Source organism: Melozone crissalis, unplaced genomic scaffold, assembly GCF_028551555.1.
Source record: "Melozone crissalis strain CALT ecotype California unplaced genomic scaffold, PUWL_Pcris_2 ptg000027l_1, whole genome shotgun sequence".
In the NCBI taxonomy this organism is placed as follows: domain Eukaryota; kingdom Metazoa; phylum Chordata; class Aves; order Passeriformes; family Passerellidae; genus Melozone; species Melozone crissalis.
Window position 1 is genome coordinate 14,797,528 of NW_026535805.1, and position 24,247 is coordinate 14,821,774.

Genomic DNA, 24,247 nt, shown 5'->3' on the forward strand with positions numbered 1-24,247 from the left:
GTTTGTACCTAGTTTTTTTTAATAAAAATTATTATTTAGTTTGCCATGGCAAGCATTCAGAAGTTAGCAAATGTCAAATTTAGGATTCTTTGCTACTTTGATCTTACATATACATTAATGTTACCATATCATTATTTCAAAGTGATCTTATCATATGTTTAGTTTTCCCACCTGCAGAAATGTGTTGGAATCTCTTTTCTCACTCTTACTAATGTTGATAAACTCTCTGAGACAGAATCTGTCTCATCATTTATGCCACGACCATCCTGATAGTCTTGATAACCTTGTTTTAGGCTTCTAGATGCTGCTGTAATTTGAGTATAAAACATGAGGGTTTTCTGCACAATGGAGTGTACAGAGGAAAGCTCAAGCTAACAGCAGTAAGCTTGTGGTAGAGGAGGCTTCTAAGATGATTAAAATGGGAAGTAATGTAGAGAGACAAATACTTATGAATTAGTGGTATTCATGCTTGTTTGATCTGCAACATCTTCAGCTATTTATGGGGGAGGTTTGAAAACAAGACAGTCAATTTCTCTCCTGCTTGAACACTTTTCTTATATTTTGGAACTCTTTTATAAGTTGTATGTATTATTTCTAAAAATTTGGAGAGCACAAACTGAGCAAAATAAACCATTTAAGTGTGTATAAAAAAACCTTCTTTGACTCCAATTCCAGATACCAAAACAGATATTAAGCACAGTGATAGGGACTAACTGATCTTTAAGTATGTGAACAGATCATCAGTGATCTGTTGCCAGGGAAACTGAAATTAAAAAAATAATCTTCCACTGGAGACATTATTAAGCAATTCCTTGTTTGACTTCTTGCTATCTATTAGAAGTTATCCCTTTTATGAAGTTAATTACTTTATTACAGAGTTGATTTAAAGCAGTGTATTCACTCCAAAAGACAGCCTATTAGACAAGCATTTCATACTTTTTTTGGTAGAATATTTCACTCTATGTCATCACATTAGTTTGTATTTCATCACCCACTGAAGTTGTTTTACTGGAACAAATTCCCACTTTAAGTAGTTGTGCACGTTTTTTTTTTAATAAATCCTGCACATACATTAAACAACATATAGTGACACTATGATGATGTCATGCTTGGTAATTAAAGAGATGGGATGACTGTAGAAAATTATGATCTATGCTAATGATTTACACCTACATATGATTAACTACTTTTATGTTTTAGGATTATGAGATGGTAGAAATGGTATACTGTGGATCAAGTCAAGATTCATCTCAATATTTTATTGCTTACTTTATGAAATGGTTTGTTTGAAGGGGAGAATTGCCATGATAGTTAAATCAGGTGGATGTATAAGGAGTGAAAAATAGTTATGAATATATAATCCACTAGGTTTGGCTTTGAATTTCTGAAAGTTAACCTAGAACTGTCAGACACCATTATTTCCACTTATATTAGTAAGCTTCAGGGCTAAACAGCTGAAGGTTCACTGTCTGTTTTATTGTTATATTTTTTAATCATCCAGCAAAATTTCATCTGAATTACAGTAGAATTTTTAATATACTAATTCTATATGAGTTTTTCACAACAGTATGCTTTGACCTATAGTGTTGAAATATTTTCTGAATTTGAAAATTAATTTAAGATCGATTCTTGCAGCAACAGTTTTCTTTAGCTAGGGGAACACAATTTGGTTTGAATAAATCTACATAAGGATAGATAAGAAGGTGTTAAATAGTACTCTTACATTGCAAAACTAATGTAGCCAGCTGCTTCTGACACCTTGTCCATATTAACAAGTCCTGGAGACTAGTGCAGTTGATGAAAAGTTTCAAATAGACTACTGCATGATAAATAAATTTAAAATAGTGAACCCATTAAAAATGTAGCCATATTCTGTTATATTATTAATAATAATGGATATTTTTTATTGTACATGCTTGATTTTTTTATTACATTTTTTAATGTCATGTATTTTGTCTATATACAGTTGCTTTTGAGGAGAAAGTTCCACAAGAGTTTGCTCTGTGGTTGGTCAAATTGCATCATTACCGTGTTCTTGGACTTTTTCAGGTGACAGCTTTGTCTAAGGATGTGGCTGTTCTGGAGGCCCAAATAGAGAGAATTACAAGGGAAAAGAATTCTCTAGCTAGCCAGTTAGAAGAATCACAGTGCCAGCTTGCATCTCATGAGATGGAGATGAATAAGGTAAGCACATTTATAAAGGAGCATTGAACTTGTTTTTCCTTATCATTGTGACCTGAGAGAAGAGAATTTTTACCTTGTCCATTTTCCTGTTTTGGTAAGGAATGTGTGGTAACTGTAGACTTGATCTCAACATCCCAGAGGCAACTACAGCTATTCTAATTGCAGGAGTAAAAAAATAACTTTTTTTCATTTTCAAGTCACCTTGTCATGCAGAAGCTAACGTTTCTATTTTGCAGCTTATGAGGGTCACTATTTAAAACACTTTCTCAGTATTTCAGTAAAGAACTGAGTTTGGTCTGAGAGAGACAGTATAGACTTCAACAGTGTCCTTAACTGCCACCTGTGGGACTTGCAGTGCTACAATGAAGGGAGCTATATCAAAACACTGATTTTCAAGTTCTTGCCTTTGGATTTTTATGTAGTATGTTGCTTAATTTAGTGTTATTGATAGTAGGGCTCTTACAAAGACATCTAGTTAAGAATTACAGCTTAACATGCATCTTGTGTAGATCATCACTCCTGGGTGCTTTCTCTTGCATGTTTCTCAATCAGTTAGAGCCTTAATGAGGGTCATAACATGAGAAAAAAAACCCCCAACTTATTACAGCCTCTTGAAATGTCTGTATTCCTTACCAATCATCCCAGGACTCATCCTACCTCCCCAGTTGTTAACTGCAAGGATTTGAGGAGCAATTTATTTTTCAGGCCTCTAGAGATTTCAGGAAAGGTTTTTGACAGTTCCTGTCTTCCCCTGCTGCCCTGGCTGATATAAAGAGGCAAAAGTATTGCAGAAAATTCACAGCAAAAAGTCATCCCAACTTACTAGAAAATTTATTTAATTTTAACTGTAAGACAAATGAGTATATTAAAAATGTCAGAATGGTTTGATGTACCAATTCTGGAACACATTTTTGGTCTCTCAAGCTGGGTCCACAAATCACTAGCACCACTTTCAGGGGCGAGGAGGTGGTGAAATAGGCAGTAGGTACAAATATTCATTGGTCTGAAAAGAACAATTTTGTGCCCTACCAATTCGAAGTTACCTCTCTGGAGATGATACTGTGGTTCCAGTTCCTGCTTCAGTTCATGTTAATACAAAGTTGAACAGGTGGTCACCTTGCAATAGTCTATTAATTTCACTGTCCTGAGAGACTGGAAAACTTTATTTCTGTCCCTGTACTAAACTGAGAAGTCTTGAAAATCCTGGAGAAATCTCCCAACCACTGAGCTGACGGGACTGTTTTCCCATCAGCTCAGTTCCCTGAAATGTTCCCTGACATTTTCATTGGCCATGTGACATCTTTGCTTGTGAATCTGACTCCTTGTTTCCTGACTCAGTTTGCCATTATTAAAACCAGCAAATAACAACACTTTAGTTTTGAGTTTTATCCAAAATATTGTTTTTCTTCATGCACCAGAAGTCAGGGAAAGAAAATATGGAGTGAGGTTCTATTTCCTTCATTCTTGAGGAGACTGAAAAATCCATTATTAGGACAGCACCATCTGCTGATTCTTCTGTGTTATTCCCTTTGTGCAGTGTGTGGAGGAGCTGAAAGCGAGGCTTGCTGTATTTTTTTAATTTCATTTGGAGGAAGTGACATGTTACATTTTGTTACATCCTTCAGATAAAGGAAGGAGGAGGTAGAAATCCAGCAAGCTATGCAAGCTCTGCAGCTGCATCTCAAGATATTTTTTTTTACTTGCACATAATATTTTAGTGTTTAAAAAATGCTTTAGAACTTTGCCATTCTTCAGAGCATTTGTTGCTTTGGGTTATTTGAAATGGCTAAATTCACAAGTTGTCCTTTGAATTTATAATTGATGCTACTTCTTGAAAGTTATGACAGTTGGTTTAGTTTTTTCCTAGAGTGATTTCATTGCAGTATCCATATTTACATTTTCCCTACCTTTTTTTTTATGGAGAAAAAAAAAAGTGAAAATGAGAAGAGGTATAAGACTGAAAAACATAAATTAATTTGGATTGTAGAATATGTGAGAATGTTTTTGAGAAGCACAGAGGATTGTAGCAGCAAATTAAAAGGGTGTACGTTTTAGGAGCACATTTTAAGTGCTGAGAGAATATAAGCAAGGCAGGAAAGTTGAGTGAGTTGGAAAGAAAGTTGACTAAGAGGAACTATGAGTAAACACATTTGCATTCTCACTAAGGAATGTGCATGTATTTGGTTGGTTAATTAAGGTGAAATGAACAGGCACAAATTGGAGGTGATGGCACAGGATAAGAACAAAAAGGACAGCTTAGATTGAAAACTGGAAGAATAACCCTGCACAGCAGTAAAGTTATGTGAAAGGGATTAGTGATCTTCTGGTTTTGTTATGTTTTTTTATTTCTTTCACTTTCTCTTAACCCCTTCACATTTCCTCTGAAGTTGATCCCAGATGCAAAGGATTGAGGGGATAATATAACAAACACTCCAACAGCAGAGAATAATTGTCCTGTGTAGAAGTGATTTCCTGAAATGTTGCTTTGATCCATTTCTTCTGGACTATGTCTCCATTTAAATTAGACTGGTTTTTTTTTAAAGAATTGGTCTTCAGTTTGCAGTAAGTTTGTAATGCTCTGATCAAACTTTGAAAGTTATTGTGTTAACATTTAAACAATTTTTTTCTCAACAGTGTAAAATTGGCAAGTTAAAATACACCTTTAATTAGGAGTGTGATAGATGCTTTACTTCTAGGCTTTGGAAGTGTTGACATAGACTTTCTTGGGATTTTACAGAGAATGAGAGAAGAGTATAAAACCAGCAACTTTCATTTAACTGTAGAGATAGATGGATATTTACAACATAAGCATTTATACTTAGCAAAATCTTGATCCAAATATATTTGAATCTAGAAGGTAGTGCACATGTCAAAGTTAATGACTATATATAGAATTCAGATCCACCTTTCTATGTAAAAAACATTTACCATTTGTAGACCTAAAATATCTGTAAATTAAAAATATGTTGCATTTCAATGACCTGTAGAGGGCACCAAAAGATCTAATTGCAAACCCTGGGCTATGGATTCTTCAAGCTAACAGATCATGTTGTCTGTGTAATCTAACAGGTGTGTGGAGAAATGCGCTATCAGTTGAATCAAACCAAAATGAAGAAGGATGAGGCAGAAAAGGAGCTCAGAGAGTACAGAACAAAAACTATAAGGGAGCTTGAAATTAAGGACCAGGTAAGAGACAATACTGCTATAACTTTGCAGTTATTAGTTGCCTAAGTAGGGTTTTTTCAGAAGCTGGAATGATTCATTTTTATAATAGTGGTCATTTGTTACTGTTAAATGGTTTAAATTGATGGCAAAAAGCCAGCTTTTACTGCTAAATAAATACCTCTTGGTTATCTTAATCTTGTTTTCAGCCCTGGTATGTTCAGTTTTGCGCATCACTCATTCCATGATTTCATATAGAATTACTCTATCATATTATTCATACCAGCTACTTAAATTCTGTGTAATGTATACATGTGTTTATACACTTTTTCTCACTAATAAATCCACACATAATTACCTATACATGCAGCCTAACAGAACATTAAAGGCTCTAAGCATAACCTAATGATGCCAAAAATGAAAATCATTTATCTTCCAATTTCTTTAAAGAGTCAATGTTACTGAATGCTGGGATTCATAGGAAAGTTTAAGACGAATCCAAAACAAAAGTAGCCTTCTAGAAAAAATAACAATAGAAAAAAATCCACTTGGCATTAACTGTTTCTTATCTAAAACTGGGATTTATATTAATACAAAAAACAGTATATGCCTTACAGGTAGTCTGTAAGAAAACATCCCATGCAGTAGGAAAGATTATTAGAGTAACCTGCAACATACTTGGCAAACAGCTTGAACAGATGTAATCTGCATCTTTTGAAGTGCCCTTTTTCTTGAGGTTCTATCCATTTTCCTCTAGGACTTCAAAATTTGAGTATTCCTTCTTAAGTTTTGATTTACACATAAGAGTCTTCTGAATACACAAATATGTAAGATGCACATGAGGATGATTTTTTTAATATGCCTTTTTTTATTTGAGCAGCCTATCCAACACATTTTGAACCTTTCTTTTTCTTTTAAATAACTGAACAGATCATTCCCTGTATAAGAATATATGTAGGGGTAAAATGAAGTATTTAAAAAATTAAATTTTTAATTACCAATTCCTCAAAAGCTGCATGTAGGACAGTAAGTTTATTAACTTAATAGTACAAGCTTAGTCTGGAAGCAATATTAATTCAAGTTATAATGAAAATATATGTAAAATCCAAAGGAGGAGCTTATTAGGTGAAATAACCCTTCAACCATGTATAGAAAATGACACAGCGCAGAAGAAGAGAGGTCTTGAAGTGTTCTTTTTTTCAAGGTTTGCTTTTTTTTCACTCCTGCATCCTTTAGGCCTAGGGACACTGAAAAACAAAAAACAGGCTTGTCGTCTGTGTCTTGACAGATATCACAGATAAAAGAGTTGGCATAATCTTGGCATACAAATAAAACAGGATGTGTTTAATAAGATACTTGAAGAAGTATCTTGGATTTTAAATCCTGTTCTCCAACTTGCTCGAGGATTGCCTTTTGAACAAATTACAAAATTTAACAAAATATTTTAACCTCATGTGATGACATGCTGGTATTTTAATCAGTGTGGAGCTGAATACACTGAAATGTGGTGATTTATAATTTGATATAAAGTGAAATTATGTGAGAGAGAGTTCCTATCAGCAAGAATTATTAGCCAATTCGATAAAGATTAGATATTCAGTAATTATGTTACTGTGTTGTTCAAATATAATTGTTGGTTCCTCAAAAAAAGGAAAACAAACAATTTTGTAATTCTCAGACTCAGTATTTAGCAGCTGTTTTATAGCTGTGGCTCCAGTAACCCAAAAAGTTCTGTATAGGTCCTAGGATTATTTAACATGTTAAAGGCAGCCCAAGAACAGTGTTAGAGTGCCTTGTTCTGTTGTTGCCTGTTGGCTGGGGATTTTTAAATCAAATTTTAACAAATGTTAATAAGTTAGTGCAAATTATTTTGTTTTAAAAAATGAAAACAGTTCAATTGCATATATATTTGTATTTAAAGAAAACCTGAAATGCTTTATCTTATGTGGCACTGAATAGCAAATATTAATTGTTCTTTGGTCTCTCAGCCATGACCTGACCTTCTGGCTAAGAGATAGAGCTGATACCTTCCTTGGCCACCATCTGTTCATAATAAATACATATTTATTTTTTTAAAGTAGAGGGACAATAATGTAGGAGTATTTTTATACTATTATGTATTAAATGATGGAATTTTTTCTCTTTTAAAAACAAGGAATCATGTTTTAGATTGCCTTTTAATATATTCAGAGCAAGTTTACTGTTTCTTAAGATATAATTGTATTATTAATTGTGCTGTGGATAAATTTCAGTTTTGAAGATATTTTTTAGTTTATATGGAGTGACTTTTAAAAAAGGATTAAAATTATTCAGGTGTGTCAGAATAGACAGAAAGCCCCACATGTACAATTTAGGATCACCAGATACATATATCTATATGTCAAGTAAATACAGATTGGTATTTATCATATGATGGTATTTATAAATCTTATTCAAAATTTAGCTTATATCATTTAGGAAACCTAAATAGAGTATATAACTTTGGTCTTCCTCCCTTTTACCCTAATATCTTTTTCCCTGTATTTATTGTTTGGTTAGGACTAACACCCATGTGTCAATATCTGTAATAACTCTCTTATTAGCATTTTACATGAATATTTCTTAATAATTAAGAAGCAAAGAGCAATGTTACTATTTAAATTGAATAACTGCTTTGTAATATCATCCATCATGATCCTGATTAACATCAGGATTATGGAGGGAGGTGGGGGAAAGATTTGTACCACAGTTTCTCTACACAAAACCCACATCTGTTCATCTGGCCCGATATGTTGTAAAGTAGCATAACCTACTGCCCTCTCTTTTTCTCTCTCAGCCAGTCCTCCCATTGTGGATGTAGCTGTGCTGAAATAACAGTGCATTACTTAATACTTTTACTGCTTAGGAACAAGCTTTATAGATTATATGAATTTAATGCCTTCATGGCAGTAAACTGTGTCCACACTAGGGGTTGTACTAGCACAGCTATATCAGAGAAGAGTCACGCCCTAACCTAAATTGCTGTTATTAGAACAAAAATTGCGTGGCATATTTGACACAGCAGGGCTTCACTTTTATAATACTTTTTTTGTTAATTTGTAAGCACTGCATGGCATAATTTTTGCATTTCTAACAGAAATCATACTTCTGACACACTATGAAATTGTTCCTCAGATTAACATCGCTTGCTCTTTTCTGCTCTGCCTTATAAAAATGAAGTTCATTTTTAATAATTTGCTTTCTGTTTGTCTCAAACAATTTATATTTGGCTTAAAATCTTGCAAGCTTCAGCATGTAGAAGTGAAAACAGTTTTTAATATTGGATTTTGCAGTCCAAGCCAATTTGGGCATCCTCCTTATTAGATAGTTCCTACCAGTAGCATGGCACCACTGGGAGTTGTGGTGTCCTTGCAGTAAAGTAATAGGACATGTTAAATTCAACTCCAGAAAATAACTGCAGCTCTTCAATTTTGTTTTATCAAGTTTTGTGGAATCAGATAAATACTTTGTGTAGAAATAAATCCAAGCTAGTAATCTAAGCCTTTAAAAAGTCTTTATATTTGGGCAGATAGAGTTTGAAGGAGGATTACAGAAATCTGTTGCCTATCTTCTAGGTGACAAAATTAAAAGCTCCAGAAACACAGTACTAAAACCCACAGATTTTTAAGAGTTGCCTGCATTGCAGTTCATAAGTCCAAATAAAAAGAAGTCAAGATTCACTGACATGCATAACCTATACAAATAGGAAGAGCTACACACCAAAGTATTTTTGTGCAGTATGACAGAACCTAAATGATGTCTCTGTACATTACAGACTGACAATTTTGCAGACAAATAAAAATCTGGCAAAATTGCAGTCCAAAAGCACTTTGCCAAAGGGTATTTTGGGAATGTTTATCTCATTTGTCATAAATCCATGATTTATAGTAACCTAATTTAGATGCTATAAGAGGAGAGATTACTGACTCTGTCTTCATCAAAAGTAGTTCAGGCCAAGAATTTGGGTATATATCCTGGAAATGCTTCAGAGTATCCAAAGCAAGACCAGTAACACCTTCTAAAGACCCTGGTTCACTGAAATGTCTTTTTACAAACAGATATTAAGCTTTCATGACTCAGGCTTTAAAATACTAGAGTTTTCAACAGCTGTGACATTCAGCATATCACCAGATGTTTGAAACTTGCAAGTTTTAATAACTGATGAAGATGAGTTAGGATTATGTGTTATGTGCATTCTTGTAACAGTCTGTATCTATATCTGATATTCTGTTTTCGTATTAGTTATAAAGGTGCTCTGGAAATTCTGTTTTGAAAAGAAATTCTATTAAATCATCATTGTATACTTGAGTAATATTTGGTAGGGGAGAAAACACTCAAAATTCAGAAGATGGCTTGAAAATCTTAGCATGAAATTTTCTCACCTGATCTGACCTTGAGTATAATGGTCTTAAAAGTAGAAAACCCAAATTGCTTTTGGAAAAGAAAGCATTAAGGAAATTTGATAACTTTTACTGTGACTGAGCTCTTCCTAATTAATAATTTTGTGTTTTGGGCATTGAATGAAATAATTTGAAAATTAGTAAATAAGGAGTAAAATGGCAGTACTTTAAGCCTTGCAAATTTTCTGGCCTGCTCAGGAGGAACTTAATTCTTTTCTTTATAGCTGAACTTACTAGCTCATTTCAAGATTTCTGAGGAAGACATTGACCTACAATCTTGCAATATATATAAAACTATTATATGGCTGCTGCTGCTCTGCTATGGCATAACTTTCCTCTGTCAGCCATCCATTACTCAAGAATCAGTGGTATGAGCAGCCTTCATTAAATCCTATCTATTTCCTTAAGAAAAATGCTTGGGACTAGGATTCCCAGTGGTAGACTTTTCTTTACTCACTTGTCTTCATTTTCTTTCTACTTCCCCTAAGCATCTAGCCTGCTAAGAGGAATAACACAGGATCAGGATTTTATTGTACATAACACAGGATCAGGATTTTATGCTTCATAGGTGTAGTTTGGCCCATGTAACCTTGATCTGTGTTGTGTCATCCATGGTGATGTCACTCCACAGTATATGGAAAGAGAAAATTGTTTATGCACATTAAGAATTATTCAAAGTAGGAAAAGAATTGCACACCTCTTGATATATTTGGTTTATATATTTAAATAAATACTTGGTTTCTTTTGTTTTTTTTTTCTTCTTCTCTGACAAGAAAATATGGTTGCTTTATCAGTAGTCATTGTGTCAACAATCAGAAGGAAAAAAGTCCCTATCACTTGTCAGTTGTTATTGCATAGGTTTTCTTTTCAGCTATTCCTTTAATGCTGTCCAGGAAAGAAGAACCAATCTCATATCAGTAGTCTTAAATAGTGTCTGAAAGGATAAAAGGAACAGGTTTTGTCCTTTCCTGTTTTTCAATAATGAAGCAGGTGTAATCTTCCCCTTCCTTCTTTCTATACGCATCCTTCCTTTTCTGAATTTTTTATCAGCAAGTGAACCATATATTTTGCACTATCTCATTGTCCCCCATCTCCCACCTGTGCAATCCATTAACAAAAAAATCATCTCGTTCCACTGCGAACAAAAGCACTTTCTTATCTCTGCTGGTGCCTGCTGAGCTAATCTGTAGTACAGCAATGTTCTCTGTTAAAATGTGACTGTAGTAATCTCTATGGATTGGAAGTTTTGTTCCTGAAATAGTATTGCAGGTCAGATATTTTGGGAAATTAAAAGCAAATATTTTCATGGAAATGATGCAGTCAAATCCTTGTATAATATGTTTCAGCCATTCACTCTTGTCATTTCCCAGGGTATTTATCCACAGGGACCATGTTCCTCTTCAAGAGCTTGCACAAGAACAGACCTCAAAGATTATTTCTTAATTTAAAAATTTTGTGTGTGTACTCATTAATCTATACTTTGCAACACATTTTTCTTCTTTCCCCAGCTAACAACCACAGGTAACAAGTTTGCTTCAGTGAGATTTAAAGTGTGTTCCTCTAAACACATCCACCCTCCATGCTATTCTCATAAAGTTCCTCCAGCACCCCTGCTCTTCCTAGGAAACTGCAGGCTCCATTCTCTGTTAATTCTCCTTTAGTTTGGAAGCAGAGAGTTTGTGGCTGATGGCCTTTGCTTAGGTGATGGCTCTTGTCCTGAGGCTCTGCCATTTGGTGGAGCACACAACGTGTGTGGTACTGCCACGTGCCATCACACTCTGCGGTACAAGGGGCAAAGGAACTACTTGTCTTTGAGGAATTCAACAGTCCTTGATCAGGTCAGGATAATAGCCATCTAAGAAATCACAGCCTGCTTTGCTTATCTAGGTAGGCTGTATCTTCCTTATCCCTCTGGTCTTTACAGATCAATTGATTTGAGCCAGCCATACAGAAAAAAACTTCCCATGTGTGTTTCCTGGGGCTACTTCTCATGTTTCTGCTGAGGTTTCTTGCCCTTCCTGTCAGCAAAGTTTTTCAGATTCCTATTTTAGGCTAAATGATTTGTAGAATTTGCAGTAATTCTGTGTGTTTCTGTAAATTAGCCTCTTAGAAAGAGGTGGTCTTTGTGAACTCCTTTAAGCCCTGTGTACCTATTTGTGTATCCTCACAGTTTATAATAAATCTATTTCCAGAATGGGGGTTTCCCCTTTGAAACCACATGTAGCTTTCACGAGTGCTTTGTATCCTCATTCAGATTTGAATGGGAAGCAGCAGTAATTCAAACAGAGTGCAAAAGGGAGCAAGCCATTGCTGGGATGTGGTAGGGGTTAACCTTGTGGTGGCCCTAACTCTCTTTCCAAAGTTGGATAGTTCTTCAGGTGCAATATGCTATGTCAGATGGCCATGCCTGGGAGGTCTGAGGTTTAGAGACCACTCTGAACCTGGAGTTGCTTGATTGATATAAGGATTAGGATAGAAATGACTGCAAATGACCCCTGCTGCATATGGCCTGATGGTAATCCAAGTAAAACACTTGAAATCTCTCTACAAAACCAGTCTTTTCTGTTGAGCTTTTTTAAATTAAAAAAAAAAAATCCAGTTAGTTATGTCCCTGGTTAATTAGTATATTATTAGGTATGGAAGGCAACATGGATTGAGATCAGTGTGAAAATGTGCAAAAATTTCCTGTCAATGGTGCAGATAGTACTTAAATGTACATGCAAGGCCATACTGGAGGCACCTCTTTCAAAGACTTGGTCCTGAGTACTGTCACTGGTCTCTCTGCTTAGAAGGCTACTTTAGTAAATGAGGCTAAGCTTATGAGCATCATGGCCTGTTAAAGTGTTTTAATTTGAAGTTTGCATATTTTTATAGATTGCCTTTTATATTTTTATTTTATATTTTTATTGATTGCCTTTTGAGGATGTACATTCAAATACCAGCCACCACCATGATTATATTTTTATTATTCTATATTTTTTCTTCTGTTTTTGGTTGTATATTATGGCCCTTCAATCTTTTAGTAATGGTGGCAAATGAAGTATGAAACAAAAAAAATTGTAGTGTAAATTCACAATAATACTTTACTCGCCAGAATTATTTTACTGCAGAATTTGGGCAATGATATAGTCAGTGCAGAATTTCCTTTTCAGGTTATATACTGTGTGTTTTTTTACCTGATGAATGAACATACTGGGACAACAGTGAATGTCATAAATCACTTAAGAATTCATTTGGTTTTCGTTAATTTTTCATTTTGTTGAAAGTCTTGTTTTTTGCATTTTCTTTAGAGCACAAGTTTTTTATCACCACTTAATCATTCTCATTTGTTAAAAAAAAGTATCTGTCTTTTCTGTCAGTTTGCTGTTATGTAAAATTCTGTGAAAAACATCTGGCAGTTTGAAACTTAAAGTTGCATTTTTTGCATACAATGGAATCAGCATTTGTATGAAAAGAAATAATTACTTTAATCTTTAATTTGACTTGTTTTGAATGAAATTATTTCATTTAATCAGATTTTGCAGAGATAGAGATGTCTAGTTAATCAAAAAGTGCATTTTTGCAACATGACTAAGTATTGTTAGTTGAAGATAATATCAGATAGGTTATGAAAAGGATATTTGAGGATTAATTCAGTGTTTGAGAAATCATCGTTTATGTTTTCCTGAAAGTTGCACTTATGTCACTGAATGAGCATCTCCAGTGTGGTCTCCTAAAAATGCATTGTAAAAATCTGAAGATAATTTTTAAATGCATCACAAATTAATGAATGAAAACTGGAACACTTAAATACTTCAAGAAAAGATGCAAAAGGGTCCTATGTGATCCAAAGTAGAAAATTAAAAATATAGAAGGTGGTTGGTGGCAATACTGAAAAAAGAATAATTGACTTAGAATAAAATTTTACTGCAGTAATACTTCACTAATGCTTCATTTTTGTTTAAGTAAAACTTCTTTTGTGTAACTGAGCTGAATATGGATGCAGGATGGTGTTAGTGTGTTTCAGCTTATGGTGAGTATTGGTGTTTCTCTTACTGAGGTTTAGCCTGCCATCTTTCCATGGCAAAGTGCCTGTTGATATTCCTGGGAGTTTGGGCAACTGCAGAACAAGACATTAAATAGTACTTTTGAAATTATGTGCAGAAGTAATAAGAACATTAAAGTTGCAGAGTTAAGCACCAGAAGTTGCCTGTTCTAACCTTAATGTAGTCTTGTTGTACGTATACATTATGATAATTCTGTTCCTTGTTATACTGAAAATCTGTTTCAGATTTTCTTAAATGCAAGATTGTCATCTGTCTTTTTGCAGTTCTGTGCTCCATCTCTTGTCTCTCACATACATTGAAAAGTTAAGTACCTTGAAGAAATAACTTTCTGATCATGTGGTAAAAAGCTGTATCACAGGTGATAGGCACTGAGGGATAAAATTAACACTGCATGAGAAACAGAGCTGTCAGCAAAATGCTTTAGTTGGTGGCTTGTTTCTGTTTCTGTCCCCACAATTACACTGTGGCCTGGATAGCAGCTACAGAACTACTTACAGCTTCCTGATAGAAGAAATGGTAACTGAAGTAACACAAAAATTACTCTGAGTAAAAATTGGGGGAAAAAAGCTGCTGATAAGGTTCCCTGCAAAAAAAAGTGAAGAAGATTCATTGATGCTGTAATTTCTCTGTAGATTAAATCCCAGTTACATTGTGATGACCTAATGATGGACTAGATTTGACATGTTTCAGAATTCAGGACAGAGTGTATTTGTGAGACATTTATTGTTAACAGGAGAGAGAAGAGGGTTGTTTTCTGTTATATTAACATGTCTCAGATTCTGAGGGTTTATGTTTCAAACAATTACCTAAGTTTTTAAACAGAATTATCCCATAGTGTTGAGCGTATGATCTGCTTCCAGCCTTATGTATTTTCACCACATAAATGTGGTGTGGTGTGGTGTATGACTCCCACCAAATGATTTTGAATGAACATTTTTTGTTGTTTCAAAAAGAATAATTTAGTTGACAAGCCTAAATATACCTGGATTGGCTGTTTCTGAGTTGCTGTTAACATGCTTTATTGGTTAGCATTTTTCTGCCATCCCTTTCTCATGAGATTGCTGTTTCTGCCGTGGTCATTACCAGAATTCTAGAATAAAGGTCATGCTGCAAGCACCTCCAAACATTGGTATTTTAAGATGTTTATGTATTTCTGTATATACCTAAACGCATGCACAAACACATGTGTGCATGAGTGTAAAGGAACTGATGCTGGATTTTGGAATTACTGATTAAAGTAGCACAAGTAAAATTGTTCAAGCCACATTTTTATTTTCTTGATACTTCTAATAGAAATTATAAGACACCTGTGAATATTTAAAGATCCTGTCATGAAGTGACACTTCCCTATCTGAGAATTTCCCCCTACACTTTTATGACAACTAAAATCTATGGATGTGTTCTTGAGTTCAGCCCTGAAGGTTCAACATCTGGCTGATGGAAACGAAACATTTTCACCAGAGGTTCTTGCACTTGGCATTTGCTTCCTTCTGTGGGTCTGTGTCAAAACCTGACTGAGCCTGTTTAACTCGAGGCAATGGTGTAAAGCCCATCTGTTCCTTGAAACTTTTCCCTGAAGGAGTGATCTAGAGTGTATTTATATTCCCAGCTGTGGTTGTGCTTTTTTAAGTACTTAGCTGATGCTTTTGGATTAATTTGTAGTTTGGGTTTGTTTAAAGGTGTGCTGAATGGATGCACTTTTAAAGCAGATTTTAGGAATGTTGCAGAATTTCCCTATCTTTAACTTGTGAAGACAGTGAAGAGTTCGTCCCTGTTTACTATGAATGGAGAAATAACACTTATGAACTGCTACTGTTAAGAAGAATAAAGAATCCACTGAGACTTCTATTTAAAATACACAAAAGTCTGAAAAGTGGAAATGCAAAGCATTTGTAACTGAATATCTTAGAGTACCTGATTTAAAAATATTCTGTCAGTGTAACAGGTTGTTATATTTTTTAGAAGGGAAGAGTATTAACAATTTTGTAGATAGTTTTGCTATCTTTACATTTGGACTTGGAATTGCCAATATAATTTGGTAGGAGGTGCATGTAATACAGTAAGGTGACATTTAAATTCTAATCAAAATTTCCTTCATGAACCTTTGTTGAGTCTTCTTCAGGGGAAAAAAGTGTACAGTTAAGTAAACGGCAAAATTTTAAAAACCCCAATGCTATTGAAATGGTGTTGTTTTTCTGGATGAAGAGATTGATTGTATTTGTTTGATATCACAACTGTAAGTAGTTTAGATTAACACTTTTATGGGAGGAGAAGAGACAACCTTCTTATGAAGGTGCTTCAAATGTTTGTATTGGGGTGCGGTTATGTTCATTTGTTCTTTTAGGATGTTTGAATTAATAATTTCAATAATTAAAAAGGATATTGCATCTTTTCCACATGAGGAAGCTATCACAAATAAGCTATGGTATGAGTTTAAAGTATAATAGCTATTCAGCATGAACTTCTTATGTGAACAATTTTATCTTGTACTACAAATGACCTTTCACAGTTTAGTTGACTGAAAAACATGCAAGTTCCCTCCAGCCCCAATGACAAATAAATATTTATGTAGGGAATTAGTGCAGAATAGTTACTACACGATAAAGCTACACTGTCAGCTTATTCTGTACTCTACTGGCCTTCTTAAAAGCATCCTTAGAACAAAGTATAGTATTGTGTTACAGATATATTCCTACAGGTACTTGTATGTTGTATATGGACTTGAAGGAAAATACGTTTCTCAGAATTTCTATGAAAAATGTTTAAACTGCTGGCAATATGATTGGATTAATGTAAATCTAGTACGTATCACTGGACTTGAAGATGCTGGTCATGCAAACTCAACTATGGTTATTTGTAAATAAGTTAATGGACTCATCAACTTTAGTTACTATGTTGATTTATAAGGACTAATGATATTAATAAAATAATAGAATTAACAGCAGCTGGTATGTTGAGGGTTCAGATAGAACTTCTCTTCAATAATGGTAAAATCACAAAATTGCCTTTATTCTCTTGAGTAATATTAGGTGACAAAGCTAAATGCCCCCTTTTCACTGGTTATGTAATAGGCATTAAAAAAATAAAAATAAATTAACTATCAAAGAGCTGTCCTATGTCAAGCAGCTTCTGAAGATGGCCACTGTTCTGCTGCCTTTCTGGCTCTCTAGCACAGGGAATTCAAACTACAAATATGGAGCCTGCACATGAGAAAAATGGAAAATATTTGAATGCCTGTAACTCTTAAGCTGCATGAACACAATAACATTGATTTTATATTAGAGAATTTAAATATGAAACACATTTTGACTTTTCATAAGAATGTAATTTCAAATACTTTATTTGCTTGTTTTGCAGTTTTTTTTCAAGTAACTACTTTTGTTCAAAAACAGAAGTGTGCATTATTTTCAGGTGCTTTGATAACTTTGTTTTTGTCTTAAAATGTATCGCTATGCATTTCTTAAATACACTTTCTTTGGTTCTATAATTTTCTAAGAAAATAGAAAAACTGGGATTAGAGCTCAATGGGAACAAACAGCGTTTGGAACAAGCCCAGCAGGATGTGACAGAAGCCAGAGAGGAGTGCCTAAAACTGACAGAACTGCTGAGTAAATCTGAGCACCAACTGCACCTCACCAGGTACCCCTTATCCTATTACATGCTGTAGTACCAATTTCATTCTGCTAATTTTTTGCCACAGGCTTCCCCACAGTTGTTGTAGATACTTGCAGTCATTGCCTACACGGACAGCCCTCAGTTGTGTTAGAAGTGGAGATTTAAATTAGTGACTTAGTAACTACAAAGTGAGTTATGAACTAGAATTTATAAAAGTGAATTAGTAGTGTGTAGAAGAGGCAATGTTCAGCTCTGGTGGTGAGGTGGCATGGTTTTAGACAGGAAGAAGAGCAAGGGAGGCTGCATCCACCCTTGTTTTCTGCTGTGTTTAGCAGGACAAATATATTTGAAATGTTGTTTAAGACTGTAGTGTAGAGCAGCACCTTTAAGCATAGGAGTTCTCAGATGAATAACCTGAAATTTCTTCAGCAGAATGACCAGGAATATGTATATAAATATATAAATGCACATAATTTTTCTGTATGAGGTAAGCTCAAGTATGTGAGGAGGGTGTTTGAGTCTCTTGCTCAGTGAAGATACAGTACAATGCAATGTGTAATGAAAGACTTCCCCTGAGCCTATTCTATCCTTGGGTATAGTTCCCAATGTCTTTTGCTGCACTATTCATTACATCTTTCTAGAAAACTCCAGAAGGCTGACATGCAAATTATTCATTGCAACTTGAGTTTGGGTAACTGCAGAACTTTTTTCCTTTTGCCTTGGAAAATGCTATTGTCCAACTGTTTGCAGGCTTTTGGTTGTGTGTATGGGTTTTTTGTTCCATTGCCCTGCTCCCCCCAGGAATGAACATCCATAAACAAATCTGGCAGCTTTCACTCAGTACTTAAGGGAAAAAGTTAAGTTAGTTTAAATTTTTCATAGGAGGGGAAAAAAAAAGCTTAGATTGTTATCACTTAACAGAAGTCTGTGTGTTTATCCAAGTCTTGTACTTTTTGGGCTTTGTGAGAATTCTGCCATTGAGTAAATGGAAATAAAATAGAGCCTTGTCTAAACTATTAAATTCAATGAATCATTTTTTTATTCAGCTAAATTTCTGTGTAATTCAGAGCACGGTTGTTTAACAGATGGAAGAAAGTACCACTCTAACAGCCTGTATTTAGAGAAAAAAATATGCTAGAGGTTAATGAACTTGAAAAAAGTTTTGGGTGAGTTGTTAAGATATCTAAAGTTTGGATTTAGCAGAACTTTATTAATAATGATTTGTTGTGATAGCTAACCAAATGGCTTTACCACGCTCCTTTTAGCAAAGGCTGATTATATGCAATAAAACTCTGGATATCTTGGAGGAAATCTGACTAGCGAATCTATAATTTTAATTTTTTTTTTTTTGGTGAAAATACTCAAAATGTAAAAATGAGAACTATTGCCTGCTTTTACATAGCAAAGTAATTAAAGCTGGATACCTAACACAGAGATGACTTAGGTAGCTTTTTGATGTACAGTCTCTGACTCAGAAAGTTTCTGGGATGCAAATCATTGGAGGCTGGGAACAGTGTTTTGAGCAAGTAATGCTCTGTGCTGGCCCTGTTCTCATACAATTTCTCACAGGCCTGCCTTTTGAGACAGATGCTGAACTGCCATGGCTCCTCTGACCTAGTGCAGACACTCTTCTGCAAGGTCCTGATCTCCTTGGAGTTTTATTGGTTGTTTGGGGGTTTATTTTGTGGGTTTGGGGGATTTGGTTGGTTGGTTGGGTTTTATTTTTTTTGGGTTGAGTTGGGGTTTTTTTTTGTATTACTGTGTGTTCGTGTTTGGCATCTCCTTACAAGAATTGAAATGTTTTCTATGCTGATGTGTATTTATTGGAAAAATTATTATGATAAGGCATGGAAAATAGGTTCAATTTTTTTTTCTTGACATTCCCCAAATTCTACAGCACTACGCACATTTTTTTTTTCTCTGTACACTTGGAGCGTCTGTCTGCTTTCAAAAAATGCATTAGGTGATGCTGCTTGAAGAAGAAGGGGGAAAAAGAGATGAGCAATTCGTTGCTCCTGATCTGTTACCTGTTTACCCCTTGAACTTAAATCCATAGAGCAGGGTTTGAAGTGTTCTCATAGTGTCACCTGTTTTCCCTGCCTTGCAGAGGGAAACATCCCCTACTGACATGACACTTGTCCTTAGCCTGTACTTCCTCTCAGCTCACCTCCTGGCAGAACAGGTTTTCCGTGCTAGTGAAGGTATAAAAGTTACGTGTCTCTAGGGGCATTTGTTTTGCGTTTTGAACTCAGTATGTTTTTCATGGATTGGTACATCCACAGTTGTTGCATGTAAATTATATTCACTTACTGTTTGCCTTCTTTCATTTATTCCCTTCACCTCAAATGGCAACTGTGTCAGTGAAAATACTTGAAGGGTAGGGGTAATAGCAATCCTATGGGGGTTGTAGACTCATTCACTGTGGCGCTTGCCAAGGAAAACAGATTTTAAGCTCTAGAGTCCTGCCTGTGGGAGGTTGCTGCAGAAATTGCACTGATTTAGTGCATCTCTAGGGTATTCTGGCCTTGGCCTTGTCTTGCTGATTCTCTTCTTTTCAGGAGAGGACCAGCTGGTTCACTCCAAGTCTTCTCACAACGCTGGAGTTGAGGGAGGCCTGTACTGCTGTTACACCATTGTGGATAGTCTTTCTGTTGCCTTGCATGACCTGTCTGTGCTGTTCTGGCAGAAATAAGAGGTAGCTGAGAAGATACAGAAAGAATTCTTTGTTTTGTATGAATTATTGCATTACTAAGGAGAAAAGTGGATCACTAATCCACTGATTCTAAGTTTCGATATTGTAAATAAATATGATTATAAATTAATACAAAAACTTTGGATTTTAATGTATAAAAATGAAATAAATGTATATGAAAGGAATTAAGGAGAAAAAAACATGCAGTCTGTGTCATAATGAGAGAAGAAAGTACTCTGCAGAATAGCACTCTTCTCCAGGAGTCCCACTTCTTTGCTGTATCCTAGTTTTCAGACACTGTTGATTGATTACCAACTAAACAGCTTCTAAGTTAACAAAATGTACTTGTTAAAAAGGAAGAAAAAAAGGTTACAATTAGCTATTCTAAACCATTGCCACGGAGTTTAAAATTGCCTTTTCCTGTCACCTTTCTTCCTGGAGCAATATGTTGCTTAGAAATACTTGCTATTAACATGCACTTTCTGCTATTGAATCTAGTTAGTAATTCTAATTTGTATGTCTTCAAAAGACAGGGGAAATGCAGAACTTCCACTGTGTAGTTTTGCTTGTCAGTCATGTAACTTTGCAGATGTCACCATGCTATGAGACTGACCATGATTGTTTAGTTTTCTTGAGGGTTTCTTTTGCCCTAGTTTCAGCCTTGAGGTTACTGTAGTAGGAGATTCTTACAAAATTGGTTCTTAAGTCAAATTGCTCTTACTTTGGCAAGGTTAGATCTTGCTAATTAAGCTTACCTGAAACCCTTCTTCAAAGGGTAGAAAACATAAAGATCTATTGTTCTTAGTTAACGAGAAAATAGTCATGAAAAATCAAGTCAATATGCTCATTGAAAAGATCATATAAAAGATGCAACATTTTAACAACTTGTCCAGATCTTGGTGTGCCATCTAATGAAAAAAATATTTTTCACTATTCTTGTGTAACAGAATCATCATTAAAAAACATTCCTCTTTGTCATTCAAACCAGATCTGGAGGTATTATTTGTTTCAGTTGCAGTCCGCAGTAGTTCCTGTTCACACACACCAAACAAGTTAAAGAAATTCTAAGAAGTGAGGGAATCACCAAATTTCAAAATTGCAATTTTATTATGTCATCATGCATTTTCTCAGGGATGAAGAGATAAATATGTAGATAGATCCATAGATAGATAGATACATAGATAGATAGATGGCTCAAGATATTTTTGACTGAAATGTCATTTGAAATTTGATAGGAAATAGAATTGACTAGAATAGAAGCAGATTTAGTTTAGTTTAAAATGTATTATTCCTCTTTGCTTATAGGAAACACTAAGAACTTCTTAAGGTCAGCTTGTTGGTAGGGCAAAATTACTAAATGAACATGTGCTTTCACATTCAGGTGAGCCACCAAGCTGCCCTAAATCCCTCTTGAGGGACTGAAGTTTATATTACAGTGAGTCAGTGGGTATTGTTTTGCTTGATTATTGTTTTTCCCCCATTATGTGATATTTCTTCCCTGTTTTTGACAGTGATATGATTTCTAGAAAGCAGCATATCTAATATCAACTGGGTTTTAGCAGTGCTATAGTCATGCTACCGTGCATGGGTGCTTCTTGCTAGTTTCAGTGACTCCATTAAGACTAATTTCTATTACATGTACAATAAGTAAAGCATATACTCTCCCAGATTAATGTGGCATTATTTAATCTCTGAAGCTCTGGTGTTGAGCTGTATGTCATCACCAGTGTTTCTTGTTAGAATTTGCAGCCTGCCTCATTCATTGTTCTCCCTATTTAAGCTATACTATTAACTGATAAAACATAAACTTCCTGGTGGTTATACACAGCCTTCTAGGGAGTTGCACAATACTTAGTATTTATCGTGGGTTTTTTTCCTAGTAGTATCTCTTAGTTAGCAACATGCTTAATACCATGCCTTTTCCAACAATTCTAGCACCTCAGAGTCCATCATTTATGCTGGGAAGAAGTTTTGGAGAAACCTTGTTACTAATATTAAACGATTGAGACACGCTCAATCTACTCAGACTGACTAACTGATGAAAGTAGCAATAGCACTCGAATAGGGGGTGTGGGGGGAGGAAGCAGAAATAAGGTGTAACCAGTGATTGATTTCTAATTTTTTTGAAAAAAAAAATCAATATACAAAAGCGTTATTTTAAAATGCAGGGATGAGTGATAACATGAAACAACTATAACTAATAAACTTTTTAGATTCTGCTTCATATGTTTATTTTTCATTAAATGTAGGGACGGTTGCGACTATGTTGTTGTGATTCAGTCAACATTTATTTCTATCTGGTTTTCATATACAAAGGCATCAGGATGCCAGAAAATAAACTGTTAACGGAGAATTAACTTCTTTGGCACGCTTTCATACTTATCTTCCAAATTAAAGAAAATGAAATGGGCAGAAGCAGAGTGTAGATTACCTCCTTTTTGTCAAAAATGGTGGGAATTTGAAAATTAATAATAAAAAAGGGAACAGATGCAGTAACATGCCAGAGGGAGATTAATGTGGAGAGTAAAATCTGTGAGCAACAAAACTGAAGCAAACTGAATCAGTGGGAGGTGGTTGTACAATCAAAATCAGGATAAAAGAGAAATTACAAACAACCCTGCACTTGTCAAAGTAGTAGTAATGAAATCCTGACTCTGCCAGCAGCGAGAACCTGTGTTAGCACTTTGGGGTAAGGCCGGGAGCCGGGTGCCAGGTAGGAGGGCAGCGCGAGGCTGCTGGGCGGCAGCCATCGCGTGTGGAACAGATGGCGGGGAAAGCTGGCCGGGGAGGGGCTCCTTCGCACAGCTAATCAGACAGTAACGGATAGGGCAGCTGGGAGGACTGACCACCGCCAGGCGAGCGGCGGGGTAGCCGCAGCCGTGCGCGATGTGTGCAGTGGTGTGCCCGCCGGCCGCACGCCAGACCTTCCAAGGTCTTTTCGGTGCCCAAGTTGGGAGGCGGGCGGGGACGGGCCCGGGCCCGCGCCGGCACCGCGGCCCTCGGCGGCCTCCGCGGCGTCGAGCGCGTCCCGCCGGCGGCATCGCGCCCCCTCCTTGCTCAGAAACGCGGGGCTTTGCTCTCGGCCCTGCCCTGTGCCGAGGTTGCGTGGTTTCGTGCCTTGCCGTAGCGGTACGGCGAACGGGAATGTGGCGAGGGACAGAAATGCGAAAGCACGTGGGTCTGGGGCCTGATCCGGGAAAGCGATAAGGAAACTTTGCTGCCGTGGAAAGGCGGGAGAGCCGTAGGTCGGCACCTTCCCACAGGGCTGGGTCCCTTCAATGAATGGAACCCGTTTTCTGATGTTTTATTTTCGCTAGGAGGAGGCACTTCCCTGCTCCTAAATGAGAGCTTGAGAGGGATGAATGGAGGTCCGAGCCTTCTGATCCTGAGACATGAATAATTTGACTCACGTAAAAAGTAAAGATCAATAGGATTTCTTGTGCAAGTAAGAGGTAGTCATGTGTGAGAGGATTGCGAGGTCATGCCCGGTGTTGATGACTGTCAGCTTGAAAGAGAAATGAACAAAATTTTATCGAGGAAAAGGGGGAAATAAAATCATTACCTATTACTACCTGTGTTTGTTTGATCGGGATATGTGATACTTTTTTAGACAATTTTAACCAAAAAAACCAAAGTGTCCTGCACCTGCTTTTTGAACTTGTGTGTATCCTGTCTGCAGAAGGTTTATAGTTTGGCTCAATTATCCATTTTGAGCAGGGAGGGGAGGAAACATTACAGGGATTTGAAATAGGTAGTATAACATAGCCATATGCTATTTATGCAGCAGTTTCTGCAATAAATCTAATTTGGTGCTGTCAAAAAAAATTAGACTTATTTGCTATAGCAGCACATTAGTAAATGATTGTGGTAGCTTTGAAAGTTGTCATTCACTCTGCTTTACTTGCAACTGAATCTTGTAGAGCCTTTTTTTTGTTCCCCCTTCCTTTTCCCCTGAGCAATTCTGTGAAAATCTGAGTTCTTTGTCCTGCAGCTGTAGAAACTGCAAATATTTTCACTACTGAAAAGAAGGGCTTGCTTTAAGGGAATTGAAAAAGGAGGTGGAAGAAAGAATAGCCTCTATTGTTAACAATCATATGAATGCATATGTGGAAAAATCAATAAAGTGGTGG

At 35.9% G+C, this 24,247-nt stretch overlaps 1 protein-coding gene across 2 annotated transcripts in view; it reads left to right on the forward strand.

The window, feature by feature from the left end:
- Window positions 1-24,247, forward strand: part of SDCCAG8 (SHH signaling and ciliogenesis regulator SDCCAG8) — a 104,559-nt gene that overhangs the window by 20,166 nt on the left and 60,146 nt on the right. For both annotated transcript variants that reach the window (XR_008483223.1, XM_054280514.1), the window contains exons 11-13: window positions 2,050-2,184; window positions 5,254-5,370; window positions 17,307-17,449. Coding sequence is in view for 1 of the 2 variants with exons in the window: in XM_054280514.1 (XP_054136489.1) it covers window positions 2,050-2,184; window positions 5,254-5,370; window positions 17,307-17,449 (395 nt within the window). In the remaining variant the exon portion in view is untranslated. The remainder of the gene's footprint in view (window positions 1-2,049; window positions 2,185-5,253; window positions 5,371-17,306; window positions 17,450-24,247) is intronic.